This window comes from Macaca mulatta, chromosome 2, assembly GCF_049350105.2.
Source record: "Macaca mulatta isolate MMU2019108-1 chromosome 2, T2T-MMU8v2.0, whole genome shotgun sequence".
NCBI classification, from domain to species: Eukaryota; Metazoa; Chordata; class Mammalia; order Primates; family Cercopithecidae; genus Macaca; species Macaca mulatta.
In genome coordinates, this window is record NC_133407.1 from 45,936,568 (window position 1) to 45,956,662 (window position 20,095).

Below are 20,095 nucleotides of genomic sequence, written 5' to 3' on the forward strand. Positions count from 1 at the left end.
GGAAGTAGGTCATCTCAGTGGTTTGTATTAATCTAGAGTGGTCATCTCAATTACAGGTTAGCATTTGTAAGAAATGTGTAAATAACATTGGCTAATCTGTTTGTTAGAAAGGATCTCACGGACATGTTCATAAGTGTTTCAAGGATTTAGGGTGACTGCCAATCATTTCCATAGTCTGGACCCAAATGAAACTTCAGCGTTTAACTGGGCAAGTGTAATCTTATTTAAACCACAATTTTCAGTGACAACTCAATAATGTGCTCCTGCCTTTCATAATAAAACTGCCTCATTTATTCTTGGATATTATATTTTTAATTTTAAGCAAGGATGGATGGCATCAGTCTAGAACTTCTCCCATGGCTGCATTAGGATCACTTCTACATTAGCGGGCTGGCTCTTTGTCCTTGTAGGGAATACAAATGCTCTGCATGCTCCTGTAAACTACTTCCAGTCCTACCAAAAACTTGAAACCAACACCATCTTCTGCCCTCCTGGATGCACCATAAAACCTTGATTTGCAGTCAGGTAAGAAAAGCTTATTCTTACTACTCTCCCCACGTAAGAAACTGCGTTTGAGGACCAGTCATTTGGACATTGCTTCAAAAGGCACATTTATTCCAGTGGCAATTTAAATAAGTAGAGAAGGAAAGAAAAAGATTAAAAACAAAACCAACTAACAAAAACCGGATGGGTTTTGTGGAACACATTGGAGTAAACAAAAATCTGGGGTCTATACAAACCACTCGAGCTCCTCACCAATAGTTTAACCAGAGTCCCTAAGGTAGAATAATTCACAGTTGTATCATGACACGGGCCTTCAGAAAACACTGTTTAAGAAAGTAGTTGAGAACTCTCAAGTAGCTTCCCCTGATGTCCAGTTCAAGTGTATGCAATGCAGAAGGCTGTGAAATTCAAAACTATGTGACAAAGAAAATTCAGTGCACATCACAGGCTTTGATAAATTATGAAAAATCAACGTATATATTACTATTTAAATAACATCTGAAAAACGTTTTGAAATAATTAATTTGTGTTCACATTCCATGCATTTCCTAGCAGGTTAAGCCCTGGGTTTGCGTCTTTGTGCCTGTTTCCTACAAAGCTCCATTCTTTTGACAAATCCAAGCATTCCTCAGACTGAAATAGAAGTTCCCAAGGATTCTATTTACCCTCTTTATTGTGTACCTGACCTCATAGGGGCTACTCCTTATTACCAATGGCACAGATGATTGGAAAAGCAAACTCTTTGGGGGCTTTATTTGGAATTTTACTCACTGCCTTTGAGAAATCCCTGGATGTCAAAGACATCACCTGAATTTTTTCCAAGGGCAAGAACCAGTGACTATTTCCCTACCGCTTGAACACCCCCGCCAGCCTCCTTCAAAGCCTCCAGTGGGTTGGGATCCCTTTGTAGCTGTGAACTTTTTCCCTATGGTTTTGCAGCACCTTCCTTGAGCAAAGAAGAAAACACAATGAAACTTGAAAACAAACCAACAATAGCAACAACAGAAACTCCAAACAGATGGGCGAACCAGTAGTCTCCTCCAAGGCGGAGGCTCACTTTTTACTGCAGAATTCGGAGTTGTTCAGGAACTTCCTGATGACCAGCCCCAGGCAGACCACCAGCAGCAGCATGTAGCCCACAGTACCCGAGAAAGTGGGTGCGGCAGGCGGCGCCTGGAGGAACTGGCGCAGGCCCTCTTCTACGTAGTACACCTGGTCGTAGATGCTGAGGAAGGTGAAGATGTGGAAGAGCTGGTGACTGTGGCCGATGATGTCGAAGAGACCCGGCTGGATGCGCTCGGGGATCTTGCTCACGTTGAAGAAGGCGGCCACCACCAGCCAGAAGTAGCGGCGGTAGAAGTGCACGAAGAGTGTGGGGTTCTCCCCACGCAGGTCGAAGAGCCAGCTCTCGAGCATAATGGGGCAGGCCATGCTGAGCGGCATGACGAAGACGAAGGTGCGCAGCGCGAATGGGTAGGTACACCAGTCGGTACGGCTCTTGCAGCAGGCCACAGTGCAAGCCACCGCCAGCACGAAGGCCACGGGCAGCACCAGGGCGCGGTAGGCGGCGATAAGGCGCGTGCAGTCCACGTGCCAGCCCAGGCGCTGCTGCACGTATGGAGTCATGACTCTGGCATCGAGCAAGCTGAGGCCGGGCAGCAGGTAGTAGTAGTAGGCCACCGTGCTGCCGAAGCCGTAGTAGCTGATGGACGCGTAGTCCAGGTAGAAGAAGGCGGCGCGCAGGCGCAGCGACAGGCAGCTGAACACGTGCGCCGTGCAGCTCATGGCGAAGGTCAGCAGCACTCCCGACGCGTAGCACCACAGCGGCAGCAGCCAGGGGTGGTGGAAGGGCACGTCGCCGCTGCTCAGGAAGAACAGACGGCAGAACTTGCTCAGGAACAGCAGCAGCGGGATGAAGTGCGTCCAGAAGTTGAGCGTCTCGTTGGTAGGCTTCAGCACCGAGGCTAGGCACTCCTGGGCCGTGCACGGCAGACGCCGGTAGCCCGACAGGATGAAGCACTCCACGAAGTCGTCGGGCACCTCGTCCCAGCGCAGCAGCGGCTTGGCAGACGCTGGGGGGTCCCGGGAGGCGGCAGAGTGGGCGTTCCGGGCGGTCCCCGAAGCTGCCGGGGCCGGGGCCGGAGGGCCCTTTGTGCCCGCGCCCCGGGGCTGCAGGCGCCGCGGCATGGTGCCCGGGGCTCGGCTAGGGCGCGCGCAGGCGACCTCTGGCGCCGGCTCCCGGGCGCTTGGCAGCCCCCGCCGGCCGCCGTCGGAGCCTTTGTGCCCGCGCCGGGGGCGTCGCTGCAGGTTTAGGAGAAGACCCGTGCCTCCAAGCAGCCGCTCCTAAAAATTAAATAAATCAATAAGAGAATCAGTTAAAAGGCAGCGCTGCGACCGCCAGGAGCGCGGAGCGCGCGGGGCTCAGCGGCTTCCTCGCCAAGCCCCTGCTACCGGCGCGCGGCCGCCCGCGCTGCGGCAGCGGCGGCGGCGGCGGCGCGGCTGACTGCGGCGGCGGCGCGGCGGCGGTGACTGGGCATCGCGCGGTGCGGGTGCCTCCGCCGCCGCCCCCGGAGCGGGAGGCGGGGATGTGCGAGCCGAGGCGCGGAGGGAGGGACAGGCGCACCGAGGAAGGGCGGGGGCCTCCCAGGCTAGGGTTTCGCGGCCGCTTCGGGGGATAGAGTTGTCCCCTGTCTCGAGTTCCGTACCATCCCCCTCCTCGGGCCGCCGCAGCCCGGGCCGCCCCGTTAATGATTGATGCGGGGGCCAAAGGCTGGTCGGCGACGCGGCGGCGCGCGCGCCGAGGGCCAGAATCGGCCCTGGGGTTCGAAACCCGACAGCCACGCGGGCATTCTGGAGGACACTGGGGAGCCGCGTTCGCGGGGGGCGGGGAGCTGCGGCTGCGGGGGGAGGGGAGGGCGTCCGAGCTGGGCAGGGCGGAGAGATGCGCCAGCTGTAATCTCCGGAGGTGGCCGGGGAGGGGGTCACTCCGGAAGTCTGGGGGCTTTAAGCCCGCGTCCGGATCGGGGCCGTGTCATTGTCAGGTACCTGGGGCTGCGCCTTTCGCTCCTTCTCTGGTCTTTGCGTGTGTGTTAGTGTGTGTGTGTGTCGGCCTCTCTACGCACTACACTAAGCCTTAGTTGGTCTTCTTTCGTCTAGTGGACGTACTCAGGTGCGTCACCATCCTCCCATTTCCCTCGCCCTTGTCCTGTCCGAAAGAAACGTCCGCAAGCTGCCCTGTGGTCGCGCTCACCAGCCCTTCGAGCCGCAGCTAACCCATCTTCTTGTTCTTGTGTCTTTAACTAGGACTTTTATTTGGAACTGAGTCCGACAGCTCAGGACTGGCTGTTCAAACTCCACAATTTTAATGAAAAATCTCAGATGATGACTCAGAAAACCTCTAACGATCTGAGGAATGTATTAAGGGATTCCAAAGTCAAAGGCTGATCGTGGAGGGCATTTGATGAGGGGAGACTTCAGGTAGGAGGTGCATTCTAGCAGGAACTGAAGAGATTGAAGTCCAGTTGGTAGAGACAGGGAGGGGGTGGCTTGGATAAATCTTATGTATAATTAATCAGAAGTACCTGGCAGGCTAGGTTGGGTGGCTGGAGACCAGAAGAAAGGAACACCTGAAGAATCAAAACGGTTGTGATGCACTGCAGTGTGAAAATATGCCCTTGGGCCTTAAAGAAAGAGGCTTAAGGCCGGGAGCGGTGGCTCACGCCTGTAATCCCAGCACAGAGATCACGAGGTCAAGAGATTGAGACTATCTTGTCCCAACATGGTGAAATCCCATCTCTACTAAAAATACAAAAGCATCAGCTGGGCATGGTGGCGCACACCTGTAGTCCCAGCTCTTGGGAGGCTGAGGCAGGAGAATAGCTTGAACCCAAGTGGCGGAGGTTGCAGTGAGCCGAAATCGCGCCACTGCACTCCAGCCTGGCGGCAGAGCAAGACTGCGAGACTCCGTCTCAAACAAAACAAAACAAAACAAAACAAAACGCTACTTTCATCACTACTGCACATCCTCTAAGTAGGTTAAGGAAGATTTACTTAGTAGAGCCTCAAGATGGATTTAAGTTATGGATAAGAATTATTTATAACTAGGATATCGTTCAGTATTATGAATGTCTGCAATTAAGGATACTAGAAACAGTCTCTAGAAGTTTCAGCCTTCTCTCTGAAGTATGTTTTCCAGTAGTAACTGATTGAGCAAGCTCTTACACAACTAGATCAAAGGTGCGCTTCAGTCTTCTGCCTTTCTGTACTGCCACACATTCCTGCCTAGTGGATTTTTAAGAAGTGAGATTTTGTTGTAGTAATTTAGCCAGTGTCTTATTTTAGTGTTTTCTGGTTTTCCGCTGTTTGTAGCTTTGTTTTAAATTGAAATCTAATTTCCTTTTTTATCTAGACTAAGGACCCACGCCTATTTGTAAAAGGGATTAAATTTAGGCGTTTAAATGAAGTGTAGGAATGATAAACTTGAATGCAGGGCAGGCCCAAGCATTTTTTTTCATGTTCCCTTTGTTACTCCACAAACAACCAGAGCTGTCACATGTAAAAAATGTTGATCCTATAATAATTCTTATATTTACCACACTCTTAGTTGCATAATCAGCTCACTTACATAATCTAGAAAAATATAATAGGAGGTTCACTTCAAGCAAAATAGTGGAATTGACTAAATAAGTATGCAAAAACTTGAGGTAGAGAAAATATTAATCTTTATGACAAAAAATGGTGAGATTGACTCTAATAAAATATGTTTTGTTAAAAAATCAGTATTTTATAACGTGAAAAAAAAATTGTCATGTTAAGTCTTTCAAAAAGTCTTTGCGATATCTGCCTTTGTCCTTTCTCGTACATCTCCTACTCTCCCTGAGGCACAAAACCAGTTGATGCCATGGAGTGAGCGGTGTTCATGAAAGTTCACTGGTGCAAAGCCCAGACAGCTGTCCTTGCTATACCTTGACAAAGCTAAGTAAAAAGGAACTAGGGAAACAGCAAAACTGACCTAACTTATAAAGTAAAACAGCAATATGGCTTTTCCTTAATTGCTACCAATCTATAGAATTAATTTCTCTTACTTTCTAAATTGAGATATAAAAATGTGGCCCCCATATCCTGCACAGGCTGTGTTTTGTAGTTTGTTTTAATTCCAGCAAACTGTCTCTTGTCAGTGGGAAGCATGCTCACATCCTCTGGACTTGGCTAAACAGAAGCAATGAGCAGGGTGCCATTCCCTAAAGGTGCATTGGGAGATAAGGCATCTCTAAAGTAACAGGATTGACTGTAAAGTTTTTGACAGACAAGAATCACCAAGTTACACTGGAAAGCCATTGCTGGCATTTCGAGGCAAATGCCAGCTAGTTCTGTCAATTGAAATTAAATCAAGACCGCAAATGTGGTGGTGTTAGTTCAGTGGAGGCTCTGTACATCCAGGTGTTGAGGGGTCCTGGTTGCAAGATGCAGTCATGTGTCAGAACTGTAGCAAAAGGGATGAATGCTCTTTTCAGTCTGGTGTGCTTTGGTAATGGTCTTACAGACCAACTACACGTTTTTGTTTCTTTCTACAGGAATAACATGAAGTATATGTAAAAATTCCATAGCAAATTTGATGTTTAGTAAGGGCAATTAGCTATCTGTAAAACCAGCAGAAAAATATGCTGTGTTATTGGCTAATAATATACCTGTTTTTAGAGGAAATCATTTTTTCTAGTCTAATTTTTAGCCAAAAAACAACCAATAAAAGAAAGAAAGAAAAAGAAAAGAAGAAAGAGAGAAAGAAAAAGAAGGAAGGAAGGAGAGAGACGAAGGAAGGAGAGAGAGAAAGAAAAGAAAAAGAAAAAAGGAAGGAAGGAAGGAAACAAAGAAAGAACAGCACTATGGACTTAGTGCTTAATTGTATCCAAGATTCTGTATTACGAGAACTCTGTAGGGTTCAGTCCCTCTCCTCAGAATATATAGTTTAAGCTGGGCACTGTGGCTCACGCCTATAATCCTAGCACTTTGGGAGGCCACGGCAGGTGGATCATTTGAGGTCAGCAGTTCGGGACCAGCCTGGCCAACATGGCAAAACCCTGTCTCTACTAAAAATACAACAATTAGCCGGGCATGGTGGTGCATACCTGTAGTCCCAGCTATTTGGGAGGCTGAGGCAGGAGAATCACTTGAACGTTGGAGGCAGGGACTGCAGCGAGCTGTGATTGTGCCATTGTGCCACTGCACTTCAGCCTGGGCAACAAAGCAAGACTCTGTCTCAAAAATATATATATATATTTTTTATATATTTATAAATATATTTATTTATATTTAATATATTGATATATTTATAAATATTGATATATTTATAAATATTTAAAAAATATTTATTTTTAAATAAATATATATTATATATAGTTTAAACAAAGTGTTTCCCTTTTCCCCAAATGGGAAACAGCTGTGATCTGACAGGTCAGATATAGTCACTACCAAATCATAGATCTGAGCTCTGAGCTTCCTAATTGTGGAACATCTTATGGCATCAGGTGTAACTGTAGCAACCTCTAATGACAAGTGCAATCAGAAAGCCAGGTACAGAAAGCCAGGTAGAGGGCTGGGAGAGAGCAGTGGGAGACTGAGTTATCTGGCACTGTGCCTGCCTGCTACTGACTGGGTTCCTGCCTGCTACTGACTGGGTGACAGTCATCTCTCTCTCTTTCTCTCTCTTTTTTTTTTTTTTTTTGAGGTGGAGTGTTGCCCTGTCACCCAGGCTGGAGTGCAGTGGTATGATCTCGGCTCACTGCAACCTCCACCCTCTGGGTCAAGCAATTCTCCTGCCTCAGCCTCCCTAGTAGCTGGGATTACAGCCGCGTGCCGCCATGCCTGGCTAATTTTTTAATTCTTAGTAGAGACGGGGTTTTACCATGTTGGCCAGGATGATCTCAAACTCAACCTCAGGTGATCCACCCACCTTGACCTTCCAAAGTGCTGGGATTACAGGCGTGAGCCACCACGCCCAGCCGACAGGCATTTCCTTTGAAGAAAAGCTAAGGGAAACTTGTTGAGGATTCTTTTAGGTTTTTTTTTTTTTTTTGGCGGGGGGGGGGTTGGTTTTTTTTGGTCTTTTAAGGCTTTATGGAGGGAGTGAAAATGCTACACTCCCCTCCCTCAGCAAATTCACCTGTTTTCTTCCTGGGGTCTCTAGAGTGGCTGCACAAGACTAATGAAGGGGAAGAATAAAATATTATAACTTCTGCTTAAATAGATGTCATCCTTTTTCCATGCACATACTCTGTGAAGGTTTTATGATGCACTAATATGTAGTCCATGAAGATAATGTATAAATAATATGTTGGGACATGGGGGTGAACCAAAACACTTCACCTGTTAAGAATGTGCAACCCAAACTGTTTGCTGACCTCTTCTCGATAGTTCATTGCTCTTGTTTGTCCAGCCTGCTTCCATCCCCTCTCCCAGATCCAAGATGGATGCCCCTTCCTGCCACTCAGGTGGCTGGAAAGGGTGTTTGGGGTCACCATCTGTAGACCAACAGTCCCCAACCTCTGACCAGACTTGCCCAAGTGCCCAGGCCTTCAGCCCCGTCCACAGCTTCCTTGACCTAGGATGGTGGTCTCTGCTCTGGAGCTGTTTTTCCCAGGTCTGCCCTTCCTGTTTCCTCACCGGAGCCTATATCGTCTTCCTACAAAGGCCTTGTATTAACTTACTATATTGAACATAATTCAGAGTTACCTTTTAGGGAGGAGACTCATTTTATCATAGGCTGTTGCTTGCTTTTGATAGAGCCTTTTGGATAGCTTCCATTTAACTTGAGAAACACTTATACAAGTGTGTGAGCTAGATTACTGAGTTCCTTCTCCCCATCATTTATCAACAGTTCTCCTTGAAACGAAGCAGTTTGCACATAGTAAGCACTTAACACCTTGTGGCTGGGAAATCTTTTCAGTACTGTAAGCTTTTAAAAGGTTAGAACTTAGAGTCCTAGAACCTTAGAGTAGGACTGCCACTTAATCCTTAAAGTAATCTAGTCCAACTCTCTTCCCATTCGTGATAATTGTTTTGGTTTATTGATAATGTACTATATTCAGGTATTGTGATAGGAGTTTAAATATACTTAATTCTTAGAACATTCTTTGAAAGGTGAATGCACTAATCCCATTTTCAGATAAAAAACACAGAGGCTCCAAGAAGTTAAGCAGCTTGGGTGGCAGAACTGGAGTCAAACTTTATTCATTCCAAACCCCTTACTCTTTTCTTTATAGGGTGCTGCCTCCTGAGAAGCTGTTGTGTAGCCAGCCTTGACCGTCTCAAGTAAAGAGACTTACTGTCTTACACAGCCTCTCCTTCTATCTTAAGATTTTTTCATTGTCGTTAGAAAACTTTGTAAATAATTAAATGAACATAACTGATAAGAAAAACACCCTGTTGCATCTTGGCCCAAAGCTCAGCCATAAGTGTTATTGAGCAGAACCAATAAGATCTGGTTAGAAAGTCCCCAAAAATAATGATGCCAAATTAGGCATATGTACAGTACATGTGGAATGTGATGGCTAGACATTGATTAGGCACATTTATTAAAAGAACATCTTCCTCCAAACAAATAACAGCTGTGAATCCCCAGGGGGTTGCCATACCCTAGATCACTGCAAAGAGGCAAATAGAAGATTCTGTGATTTCCTAGATGGTCTTTGCACTTAGCACAATGATATTGATTATAGTAATTGATTAATACACAAAAGAAAGCATCGTGCTATGATCTGCCTACTTAACATCAAGGAGAAGGCATCTCAGTCACTGGGCTCTGTTTGGCTCTTAAACTCACTTGCTGCTCGTTCCCTTTAGTTTTTTACTGTAATGATTTTCCTTTTCATTGAGATTCAATATCTGTCTGTTGAAAACATTTATGAACTTGATTATCTAGGTGCCAATCTCTAAACTAATTGAATCTATATATATATATATATATATCCTGTATATATATAGATTTTTTAAGAGTATGTTTCAGTAATCTCACATCATATGCCCCTTTCATGTGAAAACCACTAGACTTTGGGGTTACCGATGAGTTTCCTCAGTGCACTTGTCATTTCTACCCACTTAACAAGGAGCATTTTTTTCTAGGAAGGTATTTACTCTCGTGGGCACCCACTGGCGTGGCATGAGTCCTTTGTATCTTGTGTTCTGAGAATTCCGTGGTCTAAATGCATTAGTATTGTTTCATTCTTGGTCCCTGCCTTGCTCCTCCAACCTCCCTCCCTCTCCCCACCAATCTCAACTCTAGATGCCCCATTCTCATACACACTTAACTCCCTGTCTGGAGATAGTACTGGGTAGGAATTATTGAGTAAATCTATAGTAAGCATCCAGGAGACAGTGTCCAGCCTTTTTTTTTTTTTTTTTTTTTTTTTTTAAGACAGAGTCTCACTTTGTCACCCAGGCTGGAATGCAGTGGCTCACTGCAACCTCTGCCTCCCATGCTCAAGCAATTCTCCTGCCTCAGCCTTCCCTGTAGCTGGGATCACAGGTGCCCACCATAACTAACCCAGCTTTTTATTTAACAAGCAGTAGTGAACACCAATTGTGTCCAAAGCTGATACTAGACGCTCAGGACGTGGAAGAGCAGAGAAGTGAATTGGAGCATAGCAAAGTTAAGTCAGACTCGCCCCTGTTCTCAGTTGCAGGGAAATGGATCCACAATGTTTAAATGCAACCATTTTGTGATTTTTTTTTTTTATTTGGTGCAGCCATTTTGAAACTAGGAACATTTTAATGCTGCACTAAACATTTAGCTTATGATGTTTTTACTTTTAACTAATGTGCTAGACAGACATTTGCACCCCATCCCTGACCTTAGCCCTACAGGGGTCAGGGCTGGGGTGAGGGTAAAGCACCCTCTGGCAGGCAAACCATGTAGAACTAAGAGTCACGAGCCAACCACACTTGTTCATCTCTGGGAGAACCATCAGTCCTGAATAATTTGTTTGTCTGTCCTTTGGCTTGCATCTCACATTCTCTGATTTCTTCTTTACAGTAACTGCCTACGTTCACTTACTTGTAATTAACACATAGGTTTGGCTGCTGGAGAATGGAATTGCCACTTTTGCATTTTGGAGGCTTCCTGATTATACGAACCTTGTTTAATGGGGTGTATGTGGGGAGGGAAGGAAAATGGGAATGAAACAACTCTGTGGGCTACAATTCCATTCCATATTCCCAGCTCGAGTGCAGTGGAAATCTTCATGTATCATTTCTAACAGTTGCCTCAGCAGTGTACATACCTTATATCTATTGTCTTCAAACTCTTTTATAATAACCACTTAGAGGGACACAAGCTAACCCAGGTCTGATAGATGTAAACGCAACACCACACAACACTCTGTTTCCTCAAATTATCAAAACAATTTTTGGGCTGGGTGTGGTGGTCCACCCCTGTAATCCCAACACTTTGGGAGGCTGAAGTGAGAACATAGCAAGCCTGGGCAACATAGTTGTAAATGACCCCGTCTCCAGAAACAAATGTAAAAGCCAGGTGTGGTGGCACACATCTGTAGTCCCAGCAGTACAGAAGGCTGAGGTGGGAGGATCACTGGAACCTGGAGGTCAAGGCTACAGTGAGTCATGATTGCTCCAGGGGCTGCAGTGAGCCACGATTGCACCACTGCACTCTAGCCTGAGTGATGGAGTGAGACCCTGTCTCACAAAAAGAAAAAAAATTCAAATATCAAGCAATTGAACAATTACTTTCAGAGTAATCACCAGCGATAGAGTTATAAAGCATTTTAAACAATTCATAAATAAAGTAGAAAATGAAAGTCTCTTATAAAGAAAGGGATTAGGAATGGAGAAGGGGTGAGGAAAATCTGTTTTACTTGAGGTTTTTTGATCATTTAAAAAATATCTGTGTTTTTACACACATGCTGGGCTCTTTTGTCTTGGCTGCACAAAATGCCTGCCTCAAGAGAGACTAGCATGGGTACAAATACAGTAAAGGAAGGGATACAAAGGGGAAGGAGGAGAAAATTGATGTGCGAGACAGGCGTGGAAATAGCCAGTCGTAAGTTTCCAAATTGGAATGTTGTCGTCATTAGGGCTGATGTGGTTTTAAAATTCTACTTCAGCCTCATAGTTGATGGCAGAGAATTGTCCTCCTAATGGGGAATGGAGGGAGAGCCCAGCGAAGCAGCTGACTTTGACTTCTGTCTGCATGACTGGAAGTGGTTAGTTCAGATAAGAAAAGACTTTTTAAAGACTGAGATTGCTAATTACCACTCTCCCTCATTCTATCCTCTCTCCTCTCCACCAGCCTTCCCGCTGCTCCTCTTACTCACAAGCATGTGCCACTAGGAGAGGCTTCCTGTGGCTGTGCACAGGCTGTTCCCTGTACAGCGGCCCAGCTGAGGGGGCAGAGTGAGGCTGATAGGCAAACCACACTCTGCCGGCCACACTCTTAAGCCCAGGCCTGGCTTGTCTGCTCAGAAGAAGGGGCGCCTTTTCTTGATTCACTGATGGGCTGACAGCTGCCCCAGGGCCCTTGCATTTGATGTTTCTCTCTACCTGCCTCTGCCTCGGAGGCTTTCCTCTGAGACCTTCCCCTTCATTCAGTTCTCTGCTCAGTCTTTCCACCTCTCAGAAAGCTTTGCTGCCCATCCTGTCCTAAACTGACAGCCCCTCACCTTGCCTCACTCTCTGCCTCCACACCCTGCTTTATTTTCTTCATTATTTTCATGATCTGAGTTTGTGTACTATGTGCTCTAATACACAGCTACTCCTTTCTTTCCTTCGGAAATATATGTTCTATGAGGGCAAGGCCTTTGCTCGCTGCTCCATCTCCAGCATCTAGCAGAGTGCCTGGCACATAGTAGGCGCTTAGTAAACATTTGTAGAATTATTAAAAGATCCCCCTCACTGCAAGCTTTCTAAGCCCAGAGTTAGGCTCAGCTCACACTATGTGTATTGACCCTGCTGGCAGAATCTTCTCTAATTAACTGACCTCCACAACCCAGAAATGCTAAACCAAAAATAGAAAACACAAAAGCTGTTGGCTGTGAACCTCAGTGACTAGGGCAGTGGTTTCTGCACTTCAGAATCAATCAGTTGGATGGGGACCTTACAAACACAACAAAAATGATGTGTGCTGTATCCCCCATCCCCACTCCTCTGAGTCTCTGGAATGAGGCATGTTAATTTGCTGGACTAGTAATTTATCCAGAAAAAAACAACATATAGCATGGGCCATTATGATAGAAAAGGGTTTCAGTGCTTTGATTTGAATGTTAAAGGTCAATTCTAACAAAGTAGTTTGTATCAAAAAGAATTCCTCAAATCTCTTCTATTAATAGCATCAGTTAGCACCCCTGCAGCTCAGCAGAGTCTGTTTAGGATTCTATCTCACCATGTTTTCACCTTAACTGAAATAGAAGCAAATGTCAGTGCAGATATAGGGCCATACAGGTATCAAACAGTTACACTCTTTGCCTGTGGAACTTTTGGAACTTTTGGAACTTAACAGATCCTTCTCCTGAAAGCGTTATTTGAAAATGCTTAGAGTTTTTGGGGGGGAAAAAAAAAAGCCATAAGAGCTTTTAAGACCACTGCACACTAATTTTTGACCCACTGGTAAGAGTGCAGCTGCAGAGAGAAACTCTAGTTTACACAGGGTCCCATGCCTACTCCTGGCACTAACGCTTGGGATGGCCCATCTCACTGGCACACACATAGTCCCATGGCTGGCCCTGTTTGGGAAGTAGAACAGAAAGAGCAGCCAGGCCTCGGGGCTGCGCCAGGTTTGTTGCAGGCCTTCTCCACATGCCCTGCCTTGAACCTGGCAGCTCCTGTAGGTGCCAAGTGACCTGACAGTCTCCCAGGGAGTGTGGAGTCTAGCCCAGTGCTGGCTGCAGACACTCAGGAAGGAAAAGAGCTCTGGGAAATGTGGGTACATGAGAGGTGGAGGAAGACTGGAGTTCAGCATCAATAACCAATGGGTGGAAGTTGAACTTCGAATGGCATCCCGCTTGATTGAGGCTGGATTTCATTTCACCTAATGTGCTCAATAAGACACTTAGGAAAATATAGTCTTGTATTTTTAAGAGAGGTGGTTAGATATCTGTGTATGATGACACAGGAAGGTTGCACCTAGTTGTAGTTCTCAGGGAAAGAACAATTTATGCCTTATTGCCTCACCTTTTCAGGCAGCTTTTATTGCAAATGTAATGCTTCCTCTCATTTGCATTCAGTGTATTTTCTTTGGTGACAGAGCCCGTGATTAAATTATTTAGCCCTGAGTGCAAAAACTACGCCTGGATGTATTTCATCCTTCCATCCTTTTCCACAAATTCAGAGCTCCCCTAACCCTGTCCCAGGAGGACCTCCTTACTGCTAATCCTGTGCCCATGGTGGCAGCCAGTAACACTCCCACACTTTCTGCACATCATGTGGAAAAGTATTTATATTACAGAGCTTGAAATTGCTACCTGAGAGCTGTATACATCAGAAAGGATTTTCTTTCCACGTGTGTAAGGAGTCCTGTGCTTGTTTCCTCATGTGACAGCTGGGGAAGAATTGACTATGGTGGCTACCCTTGATACGTTCTCCTCTTCTCCCCTTGAATGATAATTGCCTAGAATTGTGCCATACAGGAATCTGTGACAGCCTAGCAGTGGACCCTGGGGTGAAATGGGAAAGGAGGACGTTTGGGGGCCCTTTTGCCCATTTCCTCAGCCCAGAGAATTGAAGAGTCTTGCTCAAGGTCACACAGCTAGGCTTCTGACTCCCAGCCCAGTGCTTTCCCTGAGGCTTCACAGGGCGCACAGTTAGAGGTGGTTGAAAGAGCCCCAGCTTTGAGTCAGATGGGCCTGGGCTTGAAGTCTAACTTTGTCATAGACCAGCTGTGTGACCTTGGGCAAGTTGTTTAACCTCTCTGATCTGTAAAGAGAAACCATAATGCTTTCCTGCAAGGTTGTTGTGAAGAGAGGAAAGTGCCAGACAGGCTGGGCAGGGTGGCTTATGCCTATAATCCCAGCACTTTGGGAGGCCAAGGTGGGCGGATGACTTGACACCAGGAGTTTGGGACCAGCTTGTTCAACACGGTGAAACCCTGTCTCTGCTAAAAATACAAAAATTAACCAGGTGGTGGCACTTGCCTGTAGTCCCAGCTACTTGGGAGTCTGAGAATCACTTGAACCTGGGAGGTGGAAGTTGCAGTGAGCTGAGATGATGCCACTGCACTCCAGCCTGGGCAGCAGGGCAACACTGTCTCAAAAGGTCTCAAAAAGAAAGAAAAAAGTGCCAAAGAATAGGTATTAATAAAAACCATTTCTATGCTGCCTTTACTCAATGATATCCAGCCAGGATATCATGAAACACTGGCTCTAACAGGGTACAACTTTCAGTGGTGTTTATTTTTTAATAGGGATCCTTGAAAATGAAAAGCCATTGAGATTTAAAGGGGTGGATTTTAGTAATGAGGTGGATACCTGGGTATAATCCAGTTACAGCTCCACCTGAAGGTGCTGGGAGGAAGCTCCTGTGGCAGAACACAAAAGAGACAAGACGCAAGCAGTCAGCCTCAGGCGTGGAGGGTGGCCATATCTAATGGGAAACACGGAGTGCATAGCAACCAGAAACTCAAAGTTGAGATGCATGCTTAGTCTCAATAAGTGACATCAGGGTGGTCTATGTCAAGAGGAGGTCTATCAGGTGGTATCAGGAGGTCTATCAGGGTGGTCTATGAGGAGGTGATGGAGCTTCAGAACCTGATCTCATATTCAGGACCTGGAGAAACTGGAGCAGAGGACAGACAGACAAATTCCAACATGCAGTCAACTGCTTCCGCGCTGCCCTTTTAAGTCTAGCAAGAATACCTTTTATATGTTGAAATGACAGTTGCCTTTTCTTATTTTCATAAGAGGGTGTTGTTTATTTTTTTAAATAAAGAATTTTTTTGCCAGGCGAGGTGGCTCATGCCTGTAATCCCAGCACTTTGGGAGGCCAAGGCGGGCAGATCACTTGAGGTCAGGAGTTCCAGACCAACCTGGCCAACTAGGTGATATCTCATCTTTACTAAAAATAGAAAAATTAGCCAGGTGTGGTGGCGTGCACCTGTAATCCTAGCTACTTGGGAGGCTGAGGCACGAGACTCGCTTGAATGCAGGAGGTGGAGGTTGCAGTGAGCCGAGATCGTGCTACTGCCCTGCAGACTGGGTGACAGAGGGAGACTCTGTCTCAAAAAAAAAAAAAAAAAAAAAGACTTTTTAGGGGAAAAAAGCTAATAAACTCTAAGCCCATTGACAATATTCTAGTTTCTCTTCCAATTATTCTTAATATACCTACGGATGTTTCATAAAATTGTAATCCATGTGTGAATTCCATCTTATGTTCTGTTTTAAGTGTAGATACTTCCATGAGATAACATTGTATATGTCCTTTACATTTTTAATACCTTTAGGATGTTTAATACAGATCACATTATAGTTCTCCATTGGAGGTATTCAGGATGCTAAGAATTTATCATGATTATCAATTACATTATTATGAAAATATCTTTGGATGTTTTTTCTTTCAGGTTGTTTTCTTGACATAATTTCTCCCAAATAGAATTACAAGATCAAATATATGGACAGTTTGGTGGCTCCTGTTATAATTAACAAATTTCTTTTGGGGGGGGAAAAAAAAAGACTGAGATGTTTCTCCTTACTGCATTGTCAACTCAAAGCCAGAGTAGGTCTCATACTCTCTATTCCATAGAGATTCATCAGATATGCATGGACCTCTGCCCTGGACCCTGGATACACACACTATCTGTGTGCATCAAGGTTATAGCAAGGCCTGCCTTGAGGCAGAGGCAAGCATCCGTGCTGGGCAAGCTGACTCATGCTGGCCTCAGCCCAAGGCTGACTTCAGCCCCAGAGAGAAGGCAGAGAGGAAATGCTGCTTCTCTTTCTGCTTGGAAAATGTGTGCCCTGTATAGTAGTAGAGGGGAGCGGATGTAGAATTGGACTGGAAAAGGAATTTTCTTTGTGTAGCATTAGCAATTACTGAATATACTGTTAGTTTTTCTTATGGTAAAAGACTCTATTTGTTCAGACGTACAGCTAATCAGATTTGGAGATAACAATTTTGCTCCATTTTGCCATTCCAAAGGAAAGCAAATGAGTCAATCACAATTTTTGTGCAGCACTAACCTCATCCCACTAGTTTATAAGTTCCATGAGGGCAGGGCCCTGTCCTGTTGCGCTACCGTTCTATCCCCAGCACCTGGTACAGCGTGTGGTGTGTGTGCAATACATATTTGTTAAATTAATAAATGAATGAATGTATTCCTAGAAATAGGAAACTTCCAATAAATAAAACAACCTAGTTCTTTCTCTCCAGGGGACTTTCAATCCAAGCTATACATGCAGCTGTTTAAAACATAGTTAACAGTGATAACCCACCTTTTTTTTTTTTTTTTTAAGATGGAGTCTCGCTCTGTTGCCTAGGCTTGAGTGCAGTGGCGTGATCTCGGCTCACTGAAAGCTCTGCCTCCTGGGTTCATGCCTTTCTCCTGCCTCAGCCTCCTGAGTAGCTGGGACTACAGGTGCCCACCACCATGCCCGGCTGATTTTTTTGTAGTTTTAGTAGAGTCGGGGTTTCACCATGTTAGCCAGGATGGTCTCGATCTGCTGACCTCGTGATCCGCCCACCTCGGCCTCCCGAAGTGCTGGGATTACAGGTGTGAGCCAGCACGCTCGGCCTGACCACCCAACTTTTAACAGACTGTTAAAGTGAACATCAGCCACTTGAAAAAAATTAAGCCCATGAATTCCTTTTTGAAATGAAACTTAATATTTTCTGGGAAATTACAGGATTGTTTTTTGAATTCAGCTGGTGCACTTGTCCCAGCTGAAGGAATGGAGACCTGATGAGTCAGTGATGCATCCAGGGCTCTATCTCCAAATGGTCTTCCATGAATTAATCATTAGACAGCAGGCAGTGCTCCACCCATGTTAACTTTCCATTTTCAAGATTATGTTTCACATAACAAAATAATTATTTTTCTAAAAATTCTCTTAAAATGTGAAACTGTTGTATGGATAGGATATATTTCCATTTCTAACTGGTTATTGTTAGTGTGTAGAAAAGCTGTTAGTTTTTGGTATGTATCATATATCGAGCCATTTTTTCAAATTCTTTCATTTTTTCTTGGTTGAATCTCTTGGTTTTCTAATTATGCTCTCATATCATTTTTTAACACACTGCTGGATTTTGTTTGCTAATATTTTATTTAAAATTGTTTACTTCTATCTTTTTAAAATTTAATTTATTTTAATTATAGAAAGTAGAGATGGAGTTTTGCTATGTTGCTCAGGCTGGTCTTGAACTCCTGGGCTCAAGCAGTCCTCCCACTTCAGCCTCCCAAAGTGCTGGGATTAAAGGTATGAGCCACGGCGCCCGGCCTACTTTGATCTTTATAAGTAAGATTGTTTTACCATTTTTGTGTTATGTATTTTGTGGTAGGTTTCGGTATTAAGGACATGGCAAAATCATACAGTGAACTAAAGAGCTTTCTGCCTTTTTCCATGGTCTGGAATGGTTCGAGGAGCATAGGAATGATCACGTAGTGCTTATCGAGAATTGTAGTGTTTTGGCCGGGAGCGGTGGCTCAAGCCTGTAATCCCAGCACTTTGGGAGGCCGAGACAGGCGGATCACGAGGTCAGGGAATCAAGACCATCCTGGCTAACACGGTGAAACCCCGTCTCTACTGAAAACTACAAAAAACTAGCCGGGCGAGGTGATGGGCGTCTGTAGTCCCAGCTACTCGGGAGGCTGAGGCAGGAGAATGGCGTAAACCCGGGAGGCGGAGCTTGCAGTGAGCTGAGATCCGGCCACTGCATTCCAGCCTGGGCCACAGAAAGAGACTCCGTCTCAAAAAAAAAAAAAAAAAAAGAATTGTAGTGTTCTGTAACATTAGGAAATATATCAACACCATCTAGAATATTGCCAAGTGATAATGTCATTATGGCAACAGATGAAAAATAAAACAAAATTAAGTAGATTTTCAAATAAAAATTCCAAGTGTAAGAACAGAAGAAAACTACCGAAACCTGTTAAAGACTATGAATTACAATCAGCAACATCATATGACGGCATGAAAAATTAAAGCTAGTGCCATTAAAATCAAGGACAAAGCTGGAATATCTGCATTCACCACTATTATTCAATATCTTCTGAAGGCTTTAACTAATGTAATAAGACTTCCTTTCCATAAATTTAACAACTGGTGTAATTTTTGGAAAAAAGGATAAACTTTTTGCATTATACCTGGAAAATGTAAAAGACTTCACTAAAAGCAATGAGAACAATTAGAGATTTCAGCCCAATTGCTGAATACGAGATAAATATGCCCAAATTGTTAGCTTTCTTTTATATTAACAATTGTCTAAATAGATATGGTGGGAAATAACACATTTACAATACTGACAGAATTATAAAATAACTTAGAACAAATTCAATGATAAAGGTACAAGAATTGTATTAAAAGAAAACTTTAATATTTTATTGAAGAACCTAATAAATAGAACATTACACCATATTCACGGATAGAGAGATTTAATACATACATATCAATTCTTAATAACAAACACATTTAATGAAATCCAAGTCAAGACATGCAGATATATTTTCTTTGGACCTGGACAAATGATTTAAGTGTTTGTATGGAATAAAAATATGCAAAGGTTTATTGGATAAATTTAGAAGAGTAGTGAGGGAGCTCCTGCCTTACTGGAGAGAGAATAACACTTACTATAAAACTACTAAAATCAAAACAATATAATTGCGACTCAACTGCAATAGAATCCAGAGACAGACTGATTGTATTTGAGAACTTGTATCATTGATGTAGTCTGGATATTCATTCCCATGTTTGATCCCAATATTGGAGACGAGGCCTACTGGGAGATGTTTTGGGTCACAGGGGCAGATCCCTCATGAACGGTCTGGTACTGTCTTCACAGTAATGAGTGAGTTCTTGCTCTGTTAGTTCTTGTAAGAAATGATTGTTAGAAAGAAGCTGGCCCCTACTCCTCCTCTCTTGCTTTCTGTCTCGCCGTGTGATATCTGCACATATTGGCTCCCCTTCACTTGCCACCATGAGCGAAAGCTTCCTGAAGCCCTTGCCAGAAGTAGATGCTGGCGCCATGCTTCTTGTAGAGCCTGCAGAACTGTCAGCCAAATAAATCTATTTTCTTTATAGATTACCAAGCCTCAGGTATTCCTTTATTGCAACACAAATGGGCTAAGACAATCATGAAGTTTGTGTTTCAATTAAGTGGAAAAGGATGTTTGTTAAATGCTGTTGGCATAATTAGCTGTTTGTATGAATATTTAGAAGAGTAAGGTCCAGAGTGAGATTGCTTGGGCTCACATCTCAGTTTTGTATCGTCGTAGCTTGAGAGTAGATATATAATCTCAGTTTGCTGGAGACAGTCCACGGCAAGTGGACTAACAAACAGGCTTTCCTCAGCGTTGCTGGTGAGAGTTTGACCTGCCACAATCCTTGGGAAAGTTAAATCAGTAGATAAATCAATAAAATTAAACTTGCACCTTCCTTTTGAG

The 20,095-nt window shown here is 44.5% G+C and overlaps 1 protein-coding gene across 2 annotated transcripts; it reads right to left on the reverse strand.

Moving 5' to 3' along the window:
* Positions 1-586: 586 nt before the first annotated feature.
* PAQR9 (progestin and adipoQ receptor family member 9) lies at positions 587-3,424 on the reverse strand. 2 transcript variants are annotated; one of them, XM_077990838.1, is made up of 2 exons: positions 3,128-3,424; positions 587-2,847 (listed from the first exon to the last, which is right to left on the reverse strand). In XM_077990838.1, exon 2 carries the CDS (start codon positions 2,689-2,691, stop codon positions 1,558-1,560), a length of 1,134 nt encoding a protein of 377 aa, XP_077846964.1. In that variant the 5' UTR covers positions 2,692-2,847; positions 3,128-3,424; the 3' UTR covers positions 587-1,557. The 2 variants fall into 2 exon arrangements, with proteins under 2 accessions (XP_077846964.1, NP_001181464.2); NM_001194535.3 differs by lacking the exon at positions 3,128-3,424 and having other exon boundaries at positions 587-3,043.
* Positions 3,425-20,095: the final 16,671 nt, after the last annotated feature.

Bases quoted from the DNA above. Each gene is read 5' to 3' on its own strand.
- PAQR9 (XM_077990838.1), bottom strand. From the start codon at position 2,691: ATGCCGCGGCGCCTGCAGCCCCGGGGCGCGGGCACAAAGGGCCCTCCG.